This window comes from Homarus americanus, unplaced genomic scaffold, assembly GCF_018991925.1.
Source record: "Homarus americanus isolate GMGI-L3 unplaced genomic scaffold, GMGI_Hamer_2.0 scaffold18789, whole genome shotgun sequence".
In the NCBI taxonomy this organism is placed as follows: Eukaryota; Metazoa; Arthropoda; class Malacostraca; order Decapoda; family Nephropidae; genus Homarus; species Homarus americanus.
The window spans coordinates 886,724-910,424 of NW_024728725.1; the positions used below are offsets into that span (position 1 = coordinate 886,724).

A 23,701-nucleotide genomic window follows, 5' to 3' on the forward strand; every position below is an offset into this window, starting at 1 on the left:
CTAAGGTCTTAAATCACGTATTCTAAGTTACCAAATCACTGGTCGTCAACTGCTAAATAATTACTACGTATGTGTAATCAGTATACACAATCAGTCTTATCATAACTAATTTACAATATCCCCTGACTTGGTAACACTGCCTGACATAATGAGGGTTTTGTGTGTGTGTGTGTGTGTGTGTGTGTGTGTGTGTGTGTGTTTCATGATGCACGTGAGGTGTCTACCAACCATAACACACTTAAATAAACATTGACCACGTGTGTTTTGTGACGTCAATACAACCCTAACGTAACCTAAACCTAACCAATACTAACCTAAACCTAACCTAACCTAACCTAACCTGATACTATAATATATATATACACAGAGGTGAGATAAGGAAGGTAATTAAGCGTCTGGCTGGCCTCGCGGGTTCACCTCTGCGGTGTTTCTCTTCCAGTAAATGAGAAATAAATTCATATTTACGGTTTCTGAACACCACCATCATGACGTTATCTGGCCTACAGGGTGTGTGCGTGTGTACTTTTGTGTGTGTGTGTGTGTACGTGTGTGTGTTTTTTGTGTGTGCGAGTGTTTGTTTGTGTGTGCACGTGTATGAGTTTTTTGCGTGTGCGTGTATGTTTGTGTGTGTGTGTATGTTTGCATGTATGTATGTCTGAATTAATCTGATATTCATCTCAAGGTATTGCTACATGTTCCTAGATTCTTACATAAACACTGATTAATTTAATACTACAATTTGATGACAGACGTTGACATAAACTCAAAACTTGTCTTTCCAGGTATGTGTTGTGCTGACGCCTTGTGTTGGGTCACCTGCTTACGAGGGAGGTTAGTACGTGTAGTGTTGACAAGACCCATGTAGTGGTGGGCTATGTGTCAGGACCAGATTTTGGGTTTAGTCTTTGTCTGTTTTAAATATTTGTGTAAGAACCGTAGCATCATTAGCGTCAGTACGAGCAATGAACAGCGACAGGCGATACTTTTCATTCGCACGTTTAGTAAAGATGTATGCAAATATTGACTCGTATGGCTTCTACGCCAGGTGAACCTTCTGCCTACAGTGGCCATCTTTTGCTGCTTTACGATTGAGAGAGAGAGAGAGAGAGAGAGAGAGAGAGTGTGTTATCAGCTGTCACACAATGTTACAGGGTCAGGTTAGGTCAGGTCATGTGTTTAAAGGTGGCACGTGGCTGTTGTTGGACCTCTGTCTGGACAGGAGAGGTCAACCAAGTAAAGCCAAGTGTCATGGCAACTGTGACCCCTTAACCTTTGACCTCTCCAGTATGGTGCCAACCTTCCTGGCCACAATGAATTAACTCCTTTGAGCACGATGTCTTAACACTTTGAGTACAATGACAATCGCTTAAGAATGTGTGTGTGTGTGTGTGTGTGTGTGTGTGTGATAGTAAGCCAGCGCAGTAGTAGTGTTTGTATTTTTACTGAGTCAACCTAACCTCGTCTTCCAATGTCTGTGCAAACGTAAAGCTTTTTACTGTAAACACACACACACACACACACACACACACACACACACACACACACACACACACACACACACACACACACGCACACACACACACACACACACACACGCGTTTCTTACACACTATTGTAGCTTTGGTACATAGGCATGCATGCTTGGTGTACACACACACACACACACACATAGAGGTTTGGTACCCACATACCTAACCTAACCTTCTTAAGTTAGATGACTGTGTGAGGTGGCAACTGAATCGGGTAAAATGTGTCAGAAGAAATTGATGATCCTCGTTCATGGTAAAAATTACAGGCATTAAAAAGAAATGAAGTAGAGAGACTGACAGAGGTGATAAAGATGTCAAAACAACAGGAAATTAGAATCGCATAAAGGAAAAAAAAAGATAATAAATTGTGGAATGAAGAGAATTAGAGTAAAGATACATGAATGAGAGTAAATGATATACTGTTACGGTTTAGTATGTAGTTTTGCTTAAGATTCCGGCCTCTCTCTCTCTCTCTCTCTCTCTCTCTCTCTCTCTCTCTCTCTCTCTCTCTCTCTCTCTCTCTCTCTCTCTCTCTCTCTCTCTCTCTCTCTCACATTAAGTAGTGGTCTAGTTATCACGTCACCTCGCCAACGAACCCACAACCAAATATTTGTTTTGTTGCGTCGCAGCTCAACCATAAAGGTCTATATCAGAGCAATTCGTCAGGGAAGGATTGGATGAGGTTTATAGCGTGTGTGTGTGTGTGTGTGTGTGTGTGGTTGGCTTACAGATACAGACAGATAGACCAGCCATAGATATAAGGCTTAATTTACCTTCCCTATTGTCGTAAATCAATGGTGTTACTTTATTGTTTTAAGTAGAGAAATAAGAGGAAAAAGTTCGACGAAATACTTACCCATTCATGCGCTGCCACATACCTAACCTAACACTACCACATACCTAAGCTAACACTACCACATGCCTAACCATACCATACCATATGTTGAGGGGATGATGATGCTGATAGTGGGAATAATAGTGATGATGATTATAATAATAATAATATAATTTTAATGGAGTTATTATTAGTAAACTTTACTATTATTATTATTATTTTCTTATTATTACTATTATAATTTCTAACCAACATAACAGGTCAGTGTGAGGTGATCTACAGAGCTATAACACACTCATAAGAAACTTTAAATATGCTCAATAAAACCTGAACATTTTTATAGTAATTATACGAACACAGAACGATAGCCGTGTAGAGTTATATTGTAATTAAGGGAAGTATCGCAAATTACTGTGGGATAATATTGCCATCAAGTATGTCTGGTTAGTGGAGCGCTGACTGTCTGTTATACAACTTTGGTTTCGCGTTTGTGGGATTTTATATTTTTGTGTGATTTTATTTTGTGTAGTTGTTTTTATTGTTTTTATTTTTTATTGGTGTTGAAATTATGTAGGTATTTGTTCGATTTGTTTGTTTTTCCCGGGGTTTATTATTGTTATTTTTGTCATTTGGTGATTGGAAAATACAGTTCGAAAAATAGAGTATTTTTTATTTGCTTTTTATTTGTGAAAGAAAACCAATTAGGCAATAAATTATATAAATTTATTTACATTTGACTGAAAAACTGATTATGTGAACACATTTATGATTATTTGTTAACATATTTTGTTCAAGTAAAAGCCAGTTGTAAATCTTACCTCTTCGAAATATGTAAATTATATGCCTTAGATATAATGTGTAAGGTGAAAAAGGGCCCATTTACAGCGGTTTACATAATTACACTGTAAATGAAACTATTTTACTGAATGATCAAAAAAGAATATTAATAATGAATAGAGAACAACAGATATTAATAAGAATAGAAGCAATGAAAAAATCGAAAATATGTACGTATCAGCAGATGTGTGGAGTCAACAGGTGTGTAAGAGCAGGTGTGTGTAGAGGCAGCAGGTGTGTAGAGGCAGCAGGTGTGTGTGGAGGGTGTCAACACAAGCCAGTCATTGTTGTGTACACTGTCAAGCTAATTCCTATCCAGCGAAATGGATTTTTGTTATGGCCACTGGTATTGTTGTTGTTGTTGTTGTTGTTGTTGCTCTTGTACTTGTTGCCATTGCTGTTTTTGTTGCCATTGTTGTTGTTGTGGCTGACATTTAAACTTGTTGATGTTTTGGTTGTGCTTGTTATTACGGTTCATTGTTATTGTATTTGTTGTCGTTCTTGGTATTGGTAAATCCTGTATTTGTTATAGCTGGGAAAGATCCTCTGATTCTTGTTTTTTCTGCCTTTTGTTGTTGTTTTTGTTCTTGTCGTTTCCCTGACTCTTGTTTTTTGTTGCTGCTCTTCCAGATAGTCATCGTCATCATATCCACCAGGTGTTCCTGTGGGTGTGTGGAAATAATGGCAAAGCATTTGGCTGTAGGTTAGTTTTAAGTAAATAATAATTAACTATAATACTAATGATAAAAATAATAATAGTATTAATAATAATAATAATAATAATACAGTAATAATACTACTAATAATAATAACAATAACAATAAAAAGTAATAATCATAAAGTAATAATGATAATTATAATAATAATAGTAAAGTGATAATAATAATTTTAAAGCAAGTGTATCAATCTTCAGGTCAGATGAATTATTAACGCCGGTAGCGATGCAGGAGGTGACACCCTTACTGGCACTGTACTAGAGCCAAGACCTAAGTGCCTCTCTTCAAGGTGTGGAGTGGAGGCGGTGGTTAAGCCTGTGTTACCGTGAGCACTCTCCCTCCTGCAGTAGGTTGCATCGTCACTGTAAACCGGAGTTCACAAGGGCTTTACCTGATACCACCTTCGGGAGATTCTAAGACACCTTGTGATTGAACAGAGAGAGAGAGAGAGAGAGAGAGAGAGAGAGAGAGAGAGAGAGAGAGAGAGAGAGAGAGAGAGAGAGAGAGAGTTTTAAAGCAAAGGACTATTTTCTCGTGTTTGTGTCTGGGACAGTACCTGGATATGGGATAGGTAATAAACTGTGACTCACCTGGGTGGCGCAGATGGTGGTGGAGGCTCAGTTTAAGTGCATCGCTTGATGGCCTGATTATAGGTGGTGCCGGGGGCGCAGGCTTGCTCGTGGGGTGTTATTACTCCATCACCTGTAGCGGGGGAGAGAAATGATTAGAGAGAGAGAGAGAGAGAGAGAGAGAGAGAGAGAGAGCGACATTATCTTTTCCAGAGAGACAGACACATATGCTTCACCAACTGCTACTTACGTTTCCTCCTCTTTTGATACTTAACACACACACAAACTTGTCAGTCACATTTTACATACTAACAACAGGTGCCATCCTCTTCTCCACGTGTGGCACCCCAGCTGGCTCTAGAGTGCCACTTATACCTGACCTTTCGATGCCTTGTACTCACCGTTCGAGTCCTGGTTGGAGAAAAAAATGAAAAAAATAACATTAGTAGAAGGATATTTATTGGAGTTTAGTGTTATTTTATTATTAATTTTGTGTTACCGTTTTAGTGTTTATTCCGAAGCAACAAAACAGTTTCTTGCACTTAATACATTATACTTGTACATGTACTTGTAACTATATCTACTGTATTTTCGTACGTGTACTCATACTTGTAGGTATTCCCTACACTTGTACCCGAACTTGTAGCTGTGCCTGTAGTGTGTGATGTAACATAAAGAAACACAAGACTACTCACGAAGCACCAGTAGTAGGTAGTAGCATCAGCGGGGTTGGGTAGGAAGCAGTTGTTGCAGTTACAGTTTTTAGGAATGGGCTTATTGTCATAGTTGCACAGACTGGACGACTGGGACCAGATCAAACTCTCGGGACAGCTCATCACCTGAGGGCCATACATTGTGCACTGTACAAACAAGTTAGGATTGGTTGGGTGAGGGTGATATTCGTAAGTGGTCTTGCAGCGAACTTCCTGCCCAGAGATGACTGTACAGGTTGGCAGGTCACAGTCCTCAGCGGTCACCATCTCCAGACTTAACCCCAACACCACCAGGATCACCAGGGTGGATGTAGTGGTGAACAGCTTCATGCTAGAGGTTTTGGAACGGTTGTATCAGCAAGTGTAGGAGCTGTTACTTATGATTTGGTTGATGTGTTGTCTAACAAACGTTGGAATACTCTGGCTGTATGGTGGTGGGGACGCGGTATAAGTACCTGCCCTCGCCATCATAGACTCGCTCCCCCTGACGTCAACTACAGCTTACAGAGGATTACAGAGAGGTGTGTCAGTGAAACAATCCTTGATATCGTTAATCTCTATGAACAGTTGACACACTTTCTATAAAATTCCATAAGCTTGATGATTACACGTAACATTCAGATGATTGATTATATATTAGTTATGCTTTTCCTGATGGACTTATATCATTAATTACTATGAAAAATGTCGGATCGCCTGAAGATTAAACACCCCGGTCTAATTCTCCAGAAGATAAACCAACATAACGTTACCTGAGGGAATAGGTTAGATTAAGGTAGGTTAGGATAGGTGAGCGTCCTAAGTACTAATTTACAGCCCCTACCGTTAGTATCATTAGCCAAACATCAAGACAGACACACAATACCTGCCTCAAATGTCAACAGGTGTTAATTGAAGTATAAACACGTGTTAATATAAACAACATAAATGAAATTTAAAGTTACTAAAAGGATTTTTTTTTATAAATGTAAATCGGTTGTGTCACTTTGTTTTAATAAAAGAAATACCTAACGCTACCACATACTCGTACATAACCTAACACTACCACATTCTTAACTTAACACTACCTCATACCTAACCTAACACTACCACACTCCTAACCTAACACTAACACATACATAACTTATAACTACCTCATCCCTAACCTAACACTACAACATTCTTAACTTAACACTACCTCATACCTAACCTAACACTACCACATTCTTAAGTTAACACCACCTCATACCTAAACTAACACTACCACATTCTTAACTTAACACTACCACCCTATCTTACTACCACATTCTTAACTTAACACTACCTCATACCTAACCTAGCACTACCACACTCCTAACCTAACACTACCACATACATAACCTAACACTACCACATTCCTAACTTATAACTACCTCATCCCTAACCTAACACTACAACATTCTTAACTTGCCATAACCACATTCCTATCCTAACACTTCCACATCCCTAACTTTACATTTCCACATACTTAACCTAACACTCCCACATACCTATCGTAACACTACCACAGTCCTAATGGAACACTACCTCATACCTAAGCTAACCATACCACATACCTAACCTAACCATACCACATACCTAACCATACCACATACTCTCCAACACACGGACACTAATACAGGTATAGACTGTGTTGTTTCCCGCGTTCCTGTGCCTTAAATGAATCATTCCGTCGGTCAGCCTCTGGGCTATGATGCTGCCGTGAAAAATTCTGATCAATGGGAAACTCAGCTCATGTTGTGTCTCTGGCCGCAAGACTTTAACCTCGAGGTATATGGTGGGTCTGTATGTTGTTTACTTGTTTACGTCACTTTGTTTATGTTTTGATGATGTTGTGAACGTAAGAACATATCAATGGAGGAAACTCAAACGGGCCTATTGGCCCATACTAGACAGTCCCGTTTACACCCAACCCCTATCACTCATATATCCATTCAACACATGTTCGAAGCTAGCCAGTGTATTCGAGTTAATGATGATGTTTGGTAACTTGTTCCATTCATCCACTACTCTATTTTCAAACCAATGTTTACCTATCTCGCCCCTAAATCTAAATTTGTCTTTCCTTTCTTTGTTTTTTGTTGTTCGGGGTTTAGCCCACCAGGGCACACGTGACTGACCCACATCGGAGCCTCGGGAGCGAAAATTTAGTAATTATTCATAGTAAACTAAATTTATAATAAAAAGTAAAATAAAATAATAATGAAAATAATAATAATAAAAACACAGTAATAATAATAATGACAATAATAATAATAATAATAACAATAATAAATTACTATAAAGAAATACAAAAATGGAGAAAAAATCAATAATGAGAAACGCTATATGTATGTCGTGTTGTCAAGTAAGAGAAACAATTGAGACCTGCAATTGTGTGTAAATGAGGCAGAAGGACAGATGAAGAGCTTGGAACTTGGTCTCAATTTTCGTGATGCCATATAGCAGCATGGTCTACCATTAGACAACACATAAGGCTTCCAATATCTTCCCAGGCCGTAGAACCTCCCTGTTTGACAGCTGCTACAACCTGCTACCTCAAAATTGCTACGAGTTCGCTGCTGATTGGATAGTTTGAATACCTTTGTTATACCACCTTTGTTTAGCCCTGACTTCCATTTATTCACCTCGATCATATCGCCCCTCACTCATCGTCTCTCGAGAGAGTGCAAATTTAGATGCTTTAACCTGTCTGTGTACTCAGGTTCTTAATGCGAGGGATTAGTCTTATCATAGCCCTCTTAATTCTTTCTTGAGATTCTATATCCATTCTGTAGTACGGTGACCAGAACTGAACTGCGTAATCCTATTGAGGTCTCACAAATGCAAGATATAGTTTTAGGATAACCTCGCTAGTCTTGTAACTAACACTCCTTAGTATGAACCCAAGTACTTTGTTAGTCTTGTTTCAAGCAAATACACATTGTTGACTTGGCTTAAGATTCCTACTCCTAAATGTTTCTCACAGTCGGATGAAGATGATGATCATGATTTGATTTTAAAAGAAATAAAATTAAAGATTATTATTATTATTATTATTATTATTATTATTATTATTATTATTATTATTTTAATTATTATTATTATTATTATTATTATTATTATTATTATTATTATTATTATTATTATTATTATTATTATTATTATTATTATTATAAACCACCAACATAACAATCATAAGAAACTTTGAATATGCACAATAAAGCCTGATCATTTTTTTAGTAATTATACGAACACAGAACGATAGCCGTTTAGAGTTATATTGTAATTAAGGGAAGTATCGCAAATTACTGTGGGATAATATTGCCATCAAGTATGTCTGGTTAGTGGAGCGCTGACTGTCTGTTATACAACTTTTGTTTCGTGTTTGTGGGATTTTTTCATTGTTTTTGTTATTCTTGTAATAATTAGTTTTGCATCGTGTTTTTCTTGTGTTTAATGATTTTTTATATTAGGTGTGATTTTATTTTTAAGTTTATGGATTTTTTCGTGTTTTGGGTAATTCTTATTTTTGTTTTTTGTGATTTTTATGTTTGTGTGATTTTATTTTTTAGTTTTTTATTATCTTTATTTTTTTATTAGTGATGAGATTTTTTTCAGTTTCTTATGAGTTTTTTATGATTTAGTGATTGGAAAATACAGTTCGAAATAAATTCAAAATTTTTATTTTTTATGGATTTTTATTTGGGAAAGAAAAGCACATTTATGAATATTTTCTTTACATTTTTATCTATTAAAAGCCAGTTGTAAATAATTTTCTATACTGGATTACTTGATTGCAAGATTAAAAAGGACAATTGTAAATTATATTCCTTAGATATAATATGTAAGATGAAAAAATCGGCCATATACAAGTGTTTACATAATTCCAGTGTAAATGAAAATGATTTACTGAATGATTAAAACAAGTTCTTATTAGAGAATGCAGAGCAACATGGGTTAATAAGAACAGAAGCTGTGCAAAATTGACAAATATGTACGTAGTAGCAGGTGTGTGGAGACAGCAGGTGCGTATAGAGCCAGCAGGTGTGTGTGTGGAGGGTGTCAACACAAGCCAGCCATTGTTGTGTACACTGTCAAGCTGATTCCTATCCAGTGAAATGGATTTTTGTTTTGGCCATTGTTATTGTTGGTGTTGTAGATGTTTTTGTTGACGTTGTTGCTGCTCTTGTAGTTGTAGCCATTGCTGTTGTTGTAGTTGTTGTTTTTATTGTTGTTGTGGCTGGCATATAAAGTTTTTGATGTTCTGGCTGTACTCGGTACTACGGTTCATTGTTGTTGTATTTGTTGTCCTTCTTGGTAATAGTAAATCCTGTTCTTTTGTTGTTGCTGCTTTGTTGTTTGTTGTTGCTGGTCTTCCTGATAGTCATCTTATTTTATCATATACACCGGAGTATTGTTCCTGTTGGTGTATAAATAATAGTAAGCTCTTAATTGGCTGTATGCAGGATTGGTTTAGTAATTAATAATAAAAATGATAATAATATTAATAATAAAGTAATAAGACTACTACTACTACTAATAATAATAATAATTTAAAAATAATCATAAGGTAATAATGATAATAATAATAATAAAAATAAAAATAATACGAATAATAATAATAATAATAATAATAATAATAATAATAATAATAAAGCAAGTCTATTAATCATCAGGTCAGTGGAATTATTAACGCCAGTAGCGATGCAGGAGGTGACACCCTTACTGGCACTGTACTAGAGCCAAAACCTAAGTGCCTCTCTTGAAGGTGTGGAGTGGAGGTGGTGGTTGAGCCTGTGTTACCGTGAGCACTCTCCCTCCTGCAATGGGATTGTATCGTTACTATAAACCAGGTTAACAAGGGTTTACCTGATACAACCCTAAATTCTAAGACACCTTGTGAATTAAGCTGAGAGAGATAAAACAAAAGGACTATTTTCTCGTGTTTGTGTCTGGGACAGTACCTGGATATGGGATAGGTAATAAACTGTGACTCACCTGGGTGGCGCAGATGGTGTTGGAGGCGCAGTTTAAGTGCATCGCTTGATGGCCTGATTATAGGTGGTGCCGGGGGCGCAGGCTTGCACGTGGGGTGTTATTACTCCATCACCTGTAGCGGGGGAGAGAGATGATTAGAGAGAGAGAGAGAGAGAGAGAGAGAGAGAGAGAGAGAGAGAGCGACGTTATCTTTTGCAGGGACACAGGCACATATGCTTCACCAACTGCTACTTACGTTTCCTCCTCTTTTGATACTTAACACACACACTAACTTGTCAGTCACATTTTACATACTAACAACAGGTGCCAACCTCTTCTCCACGTGTGGCACCCCAGCTGGCTCTAGAGTGCCACTTATACCTGACCTCTCGATGCCTTGTACTCACCGTTCGAATCCTGGTTGGAGAAAAAAAGGAAAAAAATAACATTAGTAGAAGGATATTTATTGGAGTTTAGTGTTATTTTATTATTAATTTTGTGTTACCGTTTTAGTGTTTATTCCGAAGCAACAAAACAGTTTCTTGCACTTAATACATTATACTTGTACCTGTACTTGTAACTATATCTACTGTATCTCCGTACCTGTACTCATACTTGTAGGTATTCCCTACACTTGTACCCGAACTTGTATCTGTGCCTGTAGTGTGTGATGTAACATAAAGAAACACAAGACTACTCACGAAGCACCAGTAGTAGGTAGTAGCATCAGCGGGGTTTGGCAGGAAGCAGTTGTTGCAGTTACAGTTTTTAGGAATGGGCTTATTGTCATAGTTGCACAGTCTGGACGACTGGGACCAGATCAAACTCTCAGGACAGCTCATAACCTGAGGGCCATACCTTGTGCACTGTACGTACAAGTTAGGATTGGTTGGGTGAGGGTGATATTCGAACCAGGCGTAAGGGTTCTTGCAGCGAACTTCCTGCCCAGAGATGACTACACAGGATGGCAGGTCACAGTCCTCAGCGGTCACCATCTCCAGACTTATCCCCAACACCACCAGGATCACCAGGGTGGATGTAGTGGTGAACAGCTTCATGCTAGAGGTTTTGGAACGGTTGTATCAGCAAGTGTAGGAGCTGTTACTTATGATTTGGTTCATGTGTTGTCTAACAAACGTTGGAATACTCTGGCTGTATGGTGGTGGGGACGCGGTATAAGTACCTGCCCTCGCTATCATAGACTCGCTCCCCCTGACGTCAACTACAGCTTACAGAGGATTACAGAGATGTGTGTCACTGAAACATTCCTTGATAACGTTCATCTCTATGAGAATTTGAGCCACTTTGTATAAAACTCCTTAAGCTTGATGATTACACGTAATGTTTAGATGATTGATTATATTTGTGGTTGATGATAAGCCTCGCATATTAGGAAACATCTTGATGGTATTGGAAGTCTATATACACTTAGAGAAATGTTCCGTTTATGCTTTTCCTGATGGACTTATATCATTAATTAATATGAAGAAAGTCGGATCGCCTGAAGATTAAACACCCCAGTCTAATTCTCCAGAAGATAAACCAACATAACGTTACCTCAGGGAATAGGTTAGATTAAGTTAGGATAGGATAGGTTAGCGTCCTAAGTACTAATTTACAGCCCCTACCGTTAGTATCATTAGCCAAACATCAAGACAGACACACAATACCTGCCTCAAATGTCAACGGGTGTTAATTGAAGTAAAAACACGTGTTAATATAAACAACATAAATGAAGTTTAAAGTTACTAAAAGGATTTTTTTATAGGCGTAAATCGGTTGTGTCAATTTGTTTTAATAAAAGAAATAAGAGTAAAAAGTTCTACCACATATTTAACACTTCCACATATCTAACGCTACCATATACCTAACCTAACACTACCACACTCCTAACCTAACACTACCACACTCCTAACCTAACACTACCACACTCCTAACCTAACACTACCACACTCCTAACCTAACACTACCTCATACCTAACCTAACACTACCACATACATATCCTAACACTTCCACATACCTAACCTAACACTACCACATACATAACCTAACACTACCACATTCCTAACTTAACACTTCCACATACCTAACCTAACACTACCACATACATAACCTAACACTACCACATACATATCCTAACACTTCCACATACCTAACCTAACACTACCACATACATATCCTAACACTACCACATTCCTAACTTAACACTAGCTCATACCTACCCTAACACTACCATGCACCTAACCTAACCATACCACATACCTAAGGTAACCTTACCACATACCTAATCATACCACATACTCTCCAACACACGGACACTAATACAGGTATAGACTGTGTTGTTTCCCGTGTTCCTGTTCCTTAAATGAATCATTCCGTCGGTCAGCCTCTGGGCTATGATGCTGCCGTGAAAAATTCCGATCAATGGGAAACTCAGCTCATGTTGTGTCTCTGGCCGCAAGACTTTAACCTCGAGGTATATGGTGGGTCTGTATGTTGTTTACTTGTTTACTTCAGTTTGTTTATGTTTTGATGATGTTGTGAACGTAAGAACATATTAATGGAGGAAACTCAAACGGGCCTATTGGCCCATACTAGACAGTGCCGTTTACACCCAACCTCTGTCGTTATATATTCATTCAACACATGTTTGAAGCTATCCAGTGTATTCGAGTTAATAATGATGTATGGTAACTTCTTCCATTCATCCACTACTCTATTTCCAAACGAATGTTTACCTATCTCGCCCCTAAATCTAAATTTGTCTTTCCTTTCCTTGTTTTTTGTTGTTCGGTGTTTAGCCCACCAGGGCACACGTGACTGACCCACATCAGAGCCTCGGGAGCGAAAATTTAATAATTATTCATAGTAAATTAAATTTATAATAAAAAGTAAAATAAAATAATAATAAAAACAATAATAATAAAAACACTGTAATAATAATAATAATAATAATAATAATAATAATAATAATAATAATAATAATAATAATAATAATAATAATAAATTACTATAAAGAAATACAAAAATGGAGAAAAAACCAATAGTGAGAAACGCTATATGTATGTCGTGTTGTCAAGTAAGAGAAACAATTGAGACCTGCAATTGTGTGTAAATGAGGCAGAAGGACAGATCAGGAACCTGGAACTTGGTCTCAATTTTCGTGATGCCATATAGCAGCATGGTCTACCATTAGACAACACATAAGGCTTCCAATATCTTCCCAGGCCGTAGAACCTCCCTGTTTGACAACTGCTTACAACCTGCTACCTCAAAATTGCTACGAGTTCGCTCCTGGTTGGTTAGTTTGAGTACCTTTGTTATACCACCTTTGTTTAGCCCTGACTTCCATTTATTCACCTCGATCATATCGCCCCTCACTCATCGTCTCTCGAGAGAGTGCAAATTATGATACTTTATCCTGTCTGTGTACTCAGGTTCCTAATGCCAGGGATTAGTCGTGTCATTGCCCTCTTAATTCTTTATTGTGATTCTATATCCATTCTGTAGTACGGTGACTAGAACTGAACTGCGTAATCCTATTGAGGTCTCACAAATGCAAGATATAGTTTTAGGATAACCGCGCTAGTCTTATAACTAACAATCCTTTGTATGAAGCGAAGTACTTTGTTAGTCTTGTTTCAAGCAAATACATATTGTTGGCTTGGGGTAAGATTACTACTCCTAAATCTTTCTCACAGTCGGACGAAGATGATGATGATGATCTGATTTTAAATGAAATAAAATTAAACATTATTATTATTATTATTTTTATTATTATTATTATTATTATTATTATTATTATTATTATTATTATTATTGTTATTGTTATTGTTATTGTTATTAATATTATTATTACCACCAACATAACACTCATAAGAAACTTTAAATATGCACAATAAAACCTGAACATTTTTATAGTAATTATACGAACACAGAACGATAGCCGTGTAGAGTTATATTGTAATTAAGGGAAGTATCGCATATTGCTGTATGATAATATTGCCATCAAGTATGTCTGGTTAGTGGAGCGCTGACTGTCTGTTATACAGCTTCGGTTTCGTGTTTGTGGGATTTTTTCATTGTTTTTTTTATTCTTGTAATAATTAATTTTTGCCTCGTGTTTTTCTTGTGTTATATGATTTTTTATACTATGTGTGATTTTTCTTTTTAAGTTTATGGATTTTTTTCGTGCTTTGGGTATTTCTTGTTTTTTGTGATTTTTTTGTAATTTTATTTTTCACAGTTTTTTATTGTCTTTATTTTTTTATTAGTGTTGGGATTTTTTTCAGTTTTAATTTTTTCACAGTTTTTTACTAATAGTTTTTTATGATTTAGTGATTGGAAAATACAGTTCGAAATAAAATACAAATATGATATTTTTTATGGATATTTATTTGGGAAAGAAAAGCACATTTATGAATATTTTTGTTTACATTTTAATCTATTAAAAGCCAGTTGTAAATAATTTTCTATAATGGATTACTTGATTGCAAGATTAAAAAGGACAATTGTAAATTATATTCCTTAGATATAATATGTAAGATGAAAGAAATCGGCCATATACAAGTGTTTACATAATTCCAGTGTAAATGAAACTGATTTACTGAATGATCAAAACAAGTTCTTATAAGAGAATGCAGAGCAACATGGGTTAATAAGAACAGAAGCTGTGCAAAATTGACAAATATGTACGTATTAGCAGGTGTGTGGAGACAGCATGTGTGTAAGAGCAGGTGTGTATAGAGGCAGCAGGTGTGTGTGTGGAGGGTGTCAACACAAGCCAGTCATTGTTGTGTACACTGTCAAGCTGATTCTTATCCAGTGAAATTGATTTTTGTTATGGCCACTGTTGTTGTTGTTGTTGTAGATGTTTTTGTTGATGTTGTTGCTGCTCTTGAAGTTGTTGCCATTGCTGTTGTTGTAGTTGTTTTTATTGTTGTTGTGGCTGGCATTTAAAGTTTTTGATGTTCTGGCTGTACTCGGTACTGCGGTTCATTGTTGTTGTATTTGTTGTCCTTCTTGGTAATAGTAAATCCTGTTCTTTTGTTGTTGCTGCTTTGTTGTTTGTTGTTGCTGCTTTGTTGTTTGTTGTTGCTGCTCTTCCAGATAGTCATCGTCATCATATCCACCAGGTGTTCCTGTGGGTGTGTGGAAATATTGGTATAACAATTGGCTATAGGTTAGTTTAAGTAAATAATAATAAACTATAATAATAATGTTGATAATAAAAATAATAATACAGTAATACCACTACTAATAATAACAACAATAACAATAAAAAGTAGTAATCATAAGGTAATAACGATAATAATAATAATAAAAGTAAATTAATAATAATATTAATAAAGCAAGTCTATTCATCTTCAGGTCAAAGGAATTATTAACGCCGGTAGCGATGCAGGAGGTGACACCCTTACTGGCACTGTACTAGAGCCAAAACCTAAGTGCCTCTCTTGAAGGTGTGGAGTGGAGGTGGTGGTTGAGCCTGTGTTACCGTGAGCACTCTCCCTCCTGCAGTAGGTTGTATCGTCACTGTAAACCGGAGTTAACAAGGACTTTACCTGATACCACCTTCGGGAGATTCTAAGACACTTTGTGATTAAACTGAGAGAGAGAGAGAGAGAGAGAGAGAGAGAGAGAGAGAGAGTTTTAAAGCAAAGGACTATTTTCTCGTGTTTGTGTCTGGGACAGTACCTGGATATGGGACAGGTAATAAACTGTGACTCACCTGGGTGGCGCAAATGGTGGTGGAGGCGCAGTTTAAGTGCATCGCTTGATGGCCTGATTATAGGTGGTGCCGGGGGCGCAGGCTTGCTCGTGGGGTGTTATTACTCCATCACCTGTAGCGGGGGAGAGAGATGATTAGAGAGAGAGAGAGAGAGAGAGCGACGTTATTTTTTGCAGGGACACAGACACATATGCTTCACCAACTGGTACTTACGTTTCCTCCTCTTTTGATACTTAACACACACACAAACTTTTCAGTCACATTTTACATACTAACAACAGGTGCCACCCTCTTCTCCACGTGTGGCACCCCAGCTGGCTCTAGAGTGCCACTTATACCTGACCTCTCGATGCCTTATACTGACCGTTCGAATCCTGGTTGGAGAAAAAAAAGGAAAAAAATAACATTAGTAGAAGGATATTTATTGGAGTTTAGTGTTATTTTATTATTAATTTTGTGTTACCGTTTTAGTGTTTATTCCGAAGCAACAAAACAGTTTCTTGCACTTAATACATTTTTCTTGTACCTGTACTTATAACTATATCTACTGTATCTCCGTACCTGTACTCATACTTGTAGGTATTCCCTACACTTGTACCCGAACTTGTATCTGTGCCTGTAGTGTGTGATGTAACATAAAGAAACACAAGACTACTCACGAAGCACCAGTAGTAGGTAGTAGCATCAGCGGGGTTTGGCAGGAAGCAGTTGTTGCAGTTACAGTTTTCAGGAATGGGCTTATTGTCATAGTTGCACAGTCTGGACGACTGGGACCAGATCAAACTCTCGGGACAGCTCATCACCTGAGGGCCATACCTTGTGCACTGTACGTACAAGTTAGGATTGGTTGGGTGAGGGTGATATTCGAACCAGGCGTAAGGGTTCTTACAGCGAACTTCCTGCCCAGAGATGACTGCACAGGATGGCAGGTCACAGTCCTCAGCGGTCACCATCTCCAGACTTAACCCCAACACCACCAGGATCACCAGGGTGGATGTAGTGGTGAACAGCTTCATGCTAGAGGTTTTGGGAGGGTTGTATCACCAAGTGTAAGAGCTGTTACTTATGATTTGGTTGATGTGTTGTCTAACAAATGTTGGAATACTCTGGCTGTATGGTGTTGGGGACGCGGTATAAGTACCTGCCCTCGCTATCGTAGACTCGCCCCCCCTGACGTCGACTACAGCTTACAGAGGATTACAGAGATGTGTGTAACTGAAACATTCCTTGATAACGTTAATCTCTATCAGAAGTTGACACACTTATATAAAATTCCTTAAGCTTGATGATTACACGTAATATTTAGATGATTGAATATATTAGTGGTTGATGATAAGCCTCACATATTAGGAAACATCTTGATGGTATTGCAACACTATATACACTTAGAGAAATGTTCCGTTTATGCTTTTCCTGATGGACTTATATCATTAATTACTATGAAGAAAGTCGGATCGCCTGAAGATTAAACACCCCGGTCTAATTCTCCAGAAGATAAACCAACATAACGTTACCTGAGGGAATAGGTTAGATTAAGTTAGGTTAGGATAGGTTAGCGTCCTAAGTACTAATTTACAGCCCCTACCGTTAGTATCATTAGCCAAACATCAAGACAGACACACAATACCTGCCTCAAATGTCAACAGGTGTTAATTGAAGTATAAACACGTGTTAATATCAACAACATAAATGAAGTTTAAAGTTACTAAAAAGTTTTTTTATGAGTGTAAATCGGTTGTGTCACTTTGTTTTAATAAGAGAAATAAGAGTAAAAAGTTCTACCGCATATTTAACACTTCCACATACCTAACGTTACCACATACCTAACACTACCTCATACCTTACCTAACACTACCACATACCTAACCGTACACAAGCACATACCTAACTTTACACTACTACATTTCTAACTTAACACTTCCACATTCCTAACTGAACACTACCTCATACCTAACCTAACACTACCATGCTCCTAACCTAACCATACCACATACCTAACCTAACCATACCACATACCTAACCATACCACATACTCTCCAACACACGGACACTAATACAGGTATAGACTGTGTTGTTTCCCGTGTTCCTGTACCTTAAATGAATCATTCCGTCGGTCAGCCTCTGGGCTATGATGCTGCCGTGAAAAATTCTGATCAATGGGAAACTCAGCTCATGTTGTGTCTCTGGCCGCAAGACTTTAACCTCGAGGTATATGGTGGGTCTGTATGTTGTTTACTTGTTTACGTCAGTTTGTTTGTTTTGATGATGTTGTGGGGATTATGATGAGGATAGTGTGAATAATAGTTTGATGATTATAATAAGAAGGTAATTTGAATGGGAGATATTGTTAAAAAACTTTATTATTATTAAAATAATAATAATAATTATTATTAATATTATTATTATTCATTTATTTAATTTTATCATCAACATCATCATCATCATCATCATCATCATTATTATTATTATTTTTATTTTTATTATTATTATTATTATTATTATTATTATTATTATTATTATTATTATTATTATTATTTTATTTTTATTTTTATTTTCATTATTATTATGTGTATCTGTATTTGTATCTGTATTTGTATTTTTGTTTTTGTTTTTGTTTTTATTTTTATTTTTATTTATATTATATTTATTTATATTTATATTTACATTTATATTTTTATTTTTATTTTTATTTATTTTTATTTTTATTTTTATTTTTATTTTTATTTGCCTTTGCATTTGCATTATTATTACTTTTATTTTAATTTTAATTAATTATTGTTATTATTATTGTTAATGTTAATGTTATTGTTAATGTTATTGTTAATGTTAATGTTATTGTTAATGTTATTGTTAATGTTATTGTTAATGTTAATGTTATTGTTAATGTTATTGTTAATGTTATTGTTAATGTTATTGTTAATGTTATTGTTAATGTTATTGTTATTGTTATTATTATTATTATTACTTTATTATTGTCATTGTTATTATTTTCTTTTTATTGTTATTGTTATTGTTATTGTTATTATTGTTATTATTATTATTATTATTATTATTATTATTATTATTATTATTATTATTATTTCTTCTTAATAACATAACAGGTCAGTGTGAGGTGATCCACATAGCAATAACACTCATAAGAAACTTTAAATATGCACAAAAGTCTTATTTTTTTTAGTAATTATACGAACACAGAACGATAGCCGTGTAGAGTTATATTGTAATTAAGGGAAGTATCGCAAATTACTGTGGGATAATATTGCCATCAAGTATGTCTGGTTAGTGGAGCGCTGACTGTCTGTTATACAACTTTGGTTTCGTGTTTGAGGGATTTTATATTGTTTTTGTTATTCTTGTGATTTTTTTTTTTAGGTTTCTCTCGTGTTTTATGATTATTTTTTATATTATGTATGATTTTCTTTTTAGGTTTCTGGACTTTTTCGTTTTATATTATATTTCTTGTTCGTGTTTTTGTATTTTTTTTAAGATTGTGTGATTTTATTTTTCATTTTGTTATTCTTTTTATTGATTTATTGTTGTTGAAATTTTTTATTTGTCCATGTTTTTTTTTCGATTTTATTTACTATTTTTTCCGATTATTATTATTTTGTCATTTCGTGATTGGAAAATACAGTTCGAAATAAAATACAAATATGATATTTTTTTTATTTTTATTAGTGAAAGAAAAGCAATTAGACACTAAATGAGAACACAGAGCAACATAGGTTGATAAGAACCGAAGCAGTGCAAAATTGACAAATATGTGCGTATTAGCAGGTGTATGGAGCCAGCAGATGTGTAAAGCCAGCAGGTCTGTGTAGAGGCAGCAAGTGTGTGTGGAGGGTGTCAACACAAGCCAGTCATTGTTGTGTACACTGTCAAGCTGATTCCTATCCAGTGAAATGGATTTTTGTTATGGCCACTGTTATTGTTGTTGTTGTTGTTGTGGCTGGCATTTGAACTTGTTGGTGTTCTGGTTGTGCTTGTTATTACGGTTCATTGTTATTGTATTTGTTGTCGTTCTTGATATTAGTAAATCCTGTTCTTTTGTTGTTGTTGTTACTGCTGTTGTATTTATTGTATGCTATACTGTATTTGTTATAGCTAGGAAAGTTCCTCTGACTTTATTTGTTCCTGCCTTTTGTTGTTGTTTATTGTTCTTGTCGTTTCTCTGACTCTTGTGGTTCCTGCTTTTGTTGTTGTTTATTGTTCTTGTCGTTTCCCCTGGCTGCTTTATTGTTGTTGCTGCTCTTCTTCCAGGCAATCATCATCATATCCACCAGGTGTTTCTGTGGGTGTGTTGGAGTGCTTTTAAAGGCATTGACTATGGGTAATTTAAGTAAATAATAGTAAACTATAATAATAATGACAATAATAATAATAATAATAATAATGATGATAATGATAATAATAATAATAATAATAATAATAATAATAATAATAATAATAACAATAAACTATAAAAAAATATTAATAATAATAATAATAATAAGAAGAAGAAGAAGAAGAATAAAGCAAGTCTATTAATCTTCAGGTCAGTGGAATTATTAACGCCGGTAGCGATGCAGGAGGTGACACCCTTACTGGCACTGTACTAGAGCCAAGACCTAAGAGCCTCTCTTGAAGGTGTGGAGTGGAGGCGGTGATTCAGCCTGTGTTACCGTGAGCACTCTCCCTCCTGCAGTAGGTTGTATCGTCACTGTAAACCGGAGTTAACAAGGGCTTTACCTGATACCACCTTCGGGAGATTTTAAGACACCTTGTGGTTAAACTGAGAGAGAGAGAGAGAGAGAGAGAGAGTTAGTTTTAAAGCAAAGGATCATTTTCTCGTGTTTGTGTCTGGGACAGTCCCTGGGTGTGGAACAGGAAATGAATTGTGACTCACCTGGGTGGCGCAGGTGGTGGTGGAGGCGCAGTTTAAGTGCAGCGGTAGATGGCCTGATTAAAGGTGGTGCCGGGGGCGCAGGCTTGCTTGTTGGGTGTTGCTACTCCATCACCTGTAGCGGGTGAGAGAGATGATTATTGAGAGAGAGAGAGAGAGAGAGAGAGAGAGAGAGAGAGACAGAGACAGAGAGAGAGACAGACGATAAACAGTGAAGGTAGCGACATTAGCTTTTGCAGATACACAGACACATATGCTTCACCAACTGCTACTTACGTTTCCTTCTCTCTTGATACTTAACACACACACAAACTTGTCAGTCACATTTTTCATACTTACAACAGGTGCCACCCTCTTCTCCACGTGTGGCACCCCAGGTGACTCTAGAGTGCCACTTATACCTGACCTCTCGATGCCTTATACTCACCGTTCGAATCCTGGTTGGAAAAAAAAGGAAAAAAATAACATTAGTAGAAGGATATTTAATGGAGTTTATTGTTATTTTATTATTAATTTTGTGTTACCGTTTTAGTGTTTATTCCGAAGGAACAAAACAGTTTCTTGCACTTAATACATTATACTTGTACCTGTACTTGTAACTATATCTACTGTATTTCAGTACCTGTACTCATACTTGTAGGTATTCCCTACACTTGTACCCGAACTTGTATCTGTGCCTGTAGTGTGTGATGTAACATAAAGAAACACAAGACTACTCACGAAGCACCAGTAGTAGGTAGTAGCATCAGCGGGGTTGGGCAGGAAGCAGTTGTTGCAGTTACAGACGAGGGGGTCGGTGTCAGGAATGGGCTTATTGTAGTCATAGGTGCACAGACTGGACGACTGTGACCAGATCAAACCCTGGGGACAGGTCATCACCTGAGGGCCATACCTAGTGCACTGCACGTACTGGTTAGGATTGGCTGGGTGAGGGTGAAATTCGAACCAGGCGTAAGGGTTCTTGCAGCGAACTTCCTGCCCAGAGATGACTGTACAGGTTGGCAGGTCACAGTCCTCAGCGGTCACCATCTCCAGACTTAACCCCAACACCACCAGGATCACCAGGGTGGATGTAGTGGTGAACAGCTTCATGCTAGAGGTTTTGGGAGAGTTGTATCAGCAAGTGTAGGAGCTGTTACTTATGATTTGGTTGATGTGTTGTCTAACAAATGTTGGAATACTCTGGCTGTATGGTGCTGGGGACGCGGTATAAGTACCTGCCCTCGCTATCGTAGACTCGCCCCCCCTGACGTCAACTACAGCTTACAGAGGATTACAGAGATGTGTGTAACTGAAATATTCCTTGATAACGTTAATCTCTATGAGAAGTTGACACACTTGTATAAAATTCCTTAAGCTTGATGATTACACGTAATATTTAGATGATTGAATATATTAGTGGTTGATGATAAGCCTCACATATTAGGAAACATCTTGATGGTATTGCAAGTCTATATACACTTAGAGAAATGTTCCGTTTATGCTTTTCCTGATGGACTTATATCATTAATTACTATGAAGAAAGTCGGATCGCCTGAAGATTAAACACCCCGGTCTAATTCTCCAGAAGATAAACCAACATAACGTTACCTGAGGGAATAGGTTAGATTAAGTTAGGTTAGGATAGGTTAGCGTCCTAAGTACTAATTTACTTCCCCTAACGTTAGTATCATTAGCCAAACATCAAGACAGACACACAATACCTGCCTCAAATGTCAACAGGTGTTAATTGAAGTATAAACACGTGTTAATATCAACAACATAAATGAAGTTTAAAGTTACTAAAAGGATTTTTTTTATAAATGTAAATCGGTTGTGTCACTTTGTTTTAATAAGAGAAATATGAGTAAAATAGTTCAACCACATATTAAATATTTCCACATACCTAACGCTACCACATACTCGTACATAACCTAACACTACCACATTGCTAACCTAACATTTACCACATACCTAACCTAACACTACCACACTCCTAACCTAACACTACCACACTCCTAACCTAACACTACCACATACATAACCTAACACTACCACATACCTAACCTAACACTACCACATACATAACCTAACACTACCACATTCCGAAATTTACATTTCCACATACCTAACCTAACACTCCCACATACCTATCCTAACACTACCACATTCCTGATGGATCACTACCTCATACCTAAGCTAACCATACCACATACCTAACCATACCACATACTCTCCAACACACGGACACTAATACAGGTATAGACTGTGTTGTTTCCCGTGTTCCTGTACCTTAAATGAATCATTCCGTCGGTCAGCCTCTGGACTATGATGCTGCCGTGAAAAATTCCGATCAATGGGAAACTCAGCTCATGTTGTGTCTCTGGCCGCAAGACTTTAACCTCGAGGTATATGGTGGGTCTGTATGTTGTTTACTTGTTTACGTTAGTTTGTTTAGGTTTTGATGATGTTGTGAACGTAAGAACATAAGAATGGAGGAAACTGAAACGAGCCTATTGGCCCATACTAGACAGTCCCGTTTACACCCAACCCATATCGCTCATATAATCATTCAACACATGTTTGAAGCTTGCCAGTGTATTCGAGTTAATGATGATGTTTGGTAACTTGTTCCTCTCATCCACTACTCTATTTTCAAACCAATGTTTACTTATCTCGCCCCTAAATCTAAATTTGTCTTTCCTTTGTTTGTTTTTTGTTGTTCGGGGTTTAGCCCACCAGGGCACACGTGACTGACCCACATCGGAGCCTCGGGAGCGAAAATATAGTAATTATTCATAGTAAACTAAATTTATAATAAAAAGTAAAATAAAATAATAATGAAAATAATAATAATAAAAACACTGTAATAATAATATTGACAATAATAATAATAATAATAATAATAATAATAATAATAATAATAATAATA

General features: G+C 36.7%; 2 protein-coding genes across 6 annotated transcripts; both read right to left on the bottom strand.

Moving 5' to 3' along the window:
• Positions 1–3,013: 3,013 nt before the first annotated feature.
• LOC121866196 lies at positions 3,014–11,338 on the bottom strand. 3 transcript variants are annotated; one of them, XM_042365802.1, is made up of 4 exons: positions 10,878–11,338; positions 10,584–10,593; positions 4,508–4,619; positions 3,014–3,863 (listed from the first exon to the last, which is right to left on the bottom strand). In XM_042365802.1, the coding sequence occupies exons 1-3, from the start codon at positions 11,232–11,234 to the stop codon at positions 4,540–4,542; spliced, it is 447 nt and encodes a 148-aa protein (XP_042221736.1). In that variant the 5' UTR covers positions 11,235–11,338; the 3' UTR covers positions 3,014–3,863; positions 4,508–4,539. The 3 variants fall into 3 exon arrangements, with proteins under 3 accessions (XP_042221736.1, XP_042221737.1, XP_042221738.1); XM_042365803.1 differs by lacking the exon at positions 4,508–4,619 and adding an exon at positions 10,198–10,309 and having other exon boundaries at positions 10,878–11,337; XM_042365804.1 differs by lacking the exons at positions 10,584–10,593; positions 10,878–11,338 and adding exons at positions 4,888–4,897; positions 5,182–5,640.
• Positions 11,339–14,551: 3,213 nt separating this feature from the next.
• Positions 14,552–21,980, bottom strand: LOC121866191. 3 transcript variants are annotated; one of them, XR_006088935.1, is made up of 4 exons: positions 16,568–17,030; positions 16,273–16,282; positions 15,909–16,020; positions 14,552–15,318 (listed from the first exon to the last, which is right to left on the bottom strand). XR_006088935.1 is itself a non-coding variant. In XM_042365798.1 (4 exons), the coding sequence occupies exons 1-3, from the start codon at positions 21,880–21,882 to the stop codon at positions 20,826–20,828; spliced, it is 462 nt and encodes a 153-aa protein (XP_042221732.1). In that variant the 5' UTR covers positions 21,883–21,980; the 3' UTR covers positions 14,552–15,318; positions 20,794–20,825. The 3 variants fall into 3 exon arrangements, 2 of the variants coding, with proteins under 2 accessions (XP_042221732.1, XP_042221731.1); XM_042365798.1 differs by lacking the exons at positions 15,909–16,020; positions 16,273–16,282; positions 16,568–17,030 and adding exons at positions 20,794–20,905; positions 21,218–21,227; positions 21,511–21,980; XM_042365797.1 differs by lacking the exons at positions 14,552–15,318; positions 15,909–16,020; positions 16,273–16,282; positions 16,568–17,030 and adding exons at positions 20,066–20,197; positions 20,794–20,905; positions 21,218–21,227; positions 21,511–21,979.
• Between the last annotated feature and the right edge of the window lie 1,721 nt (positions 21,981–23,701).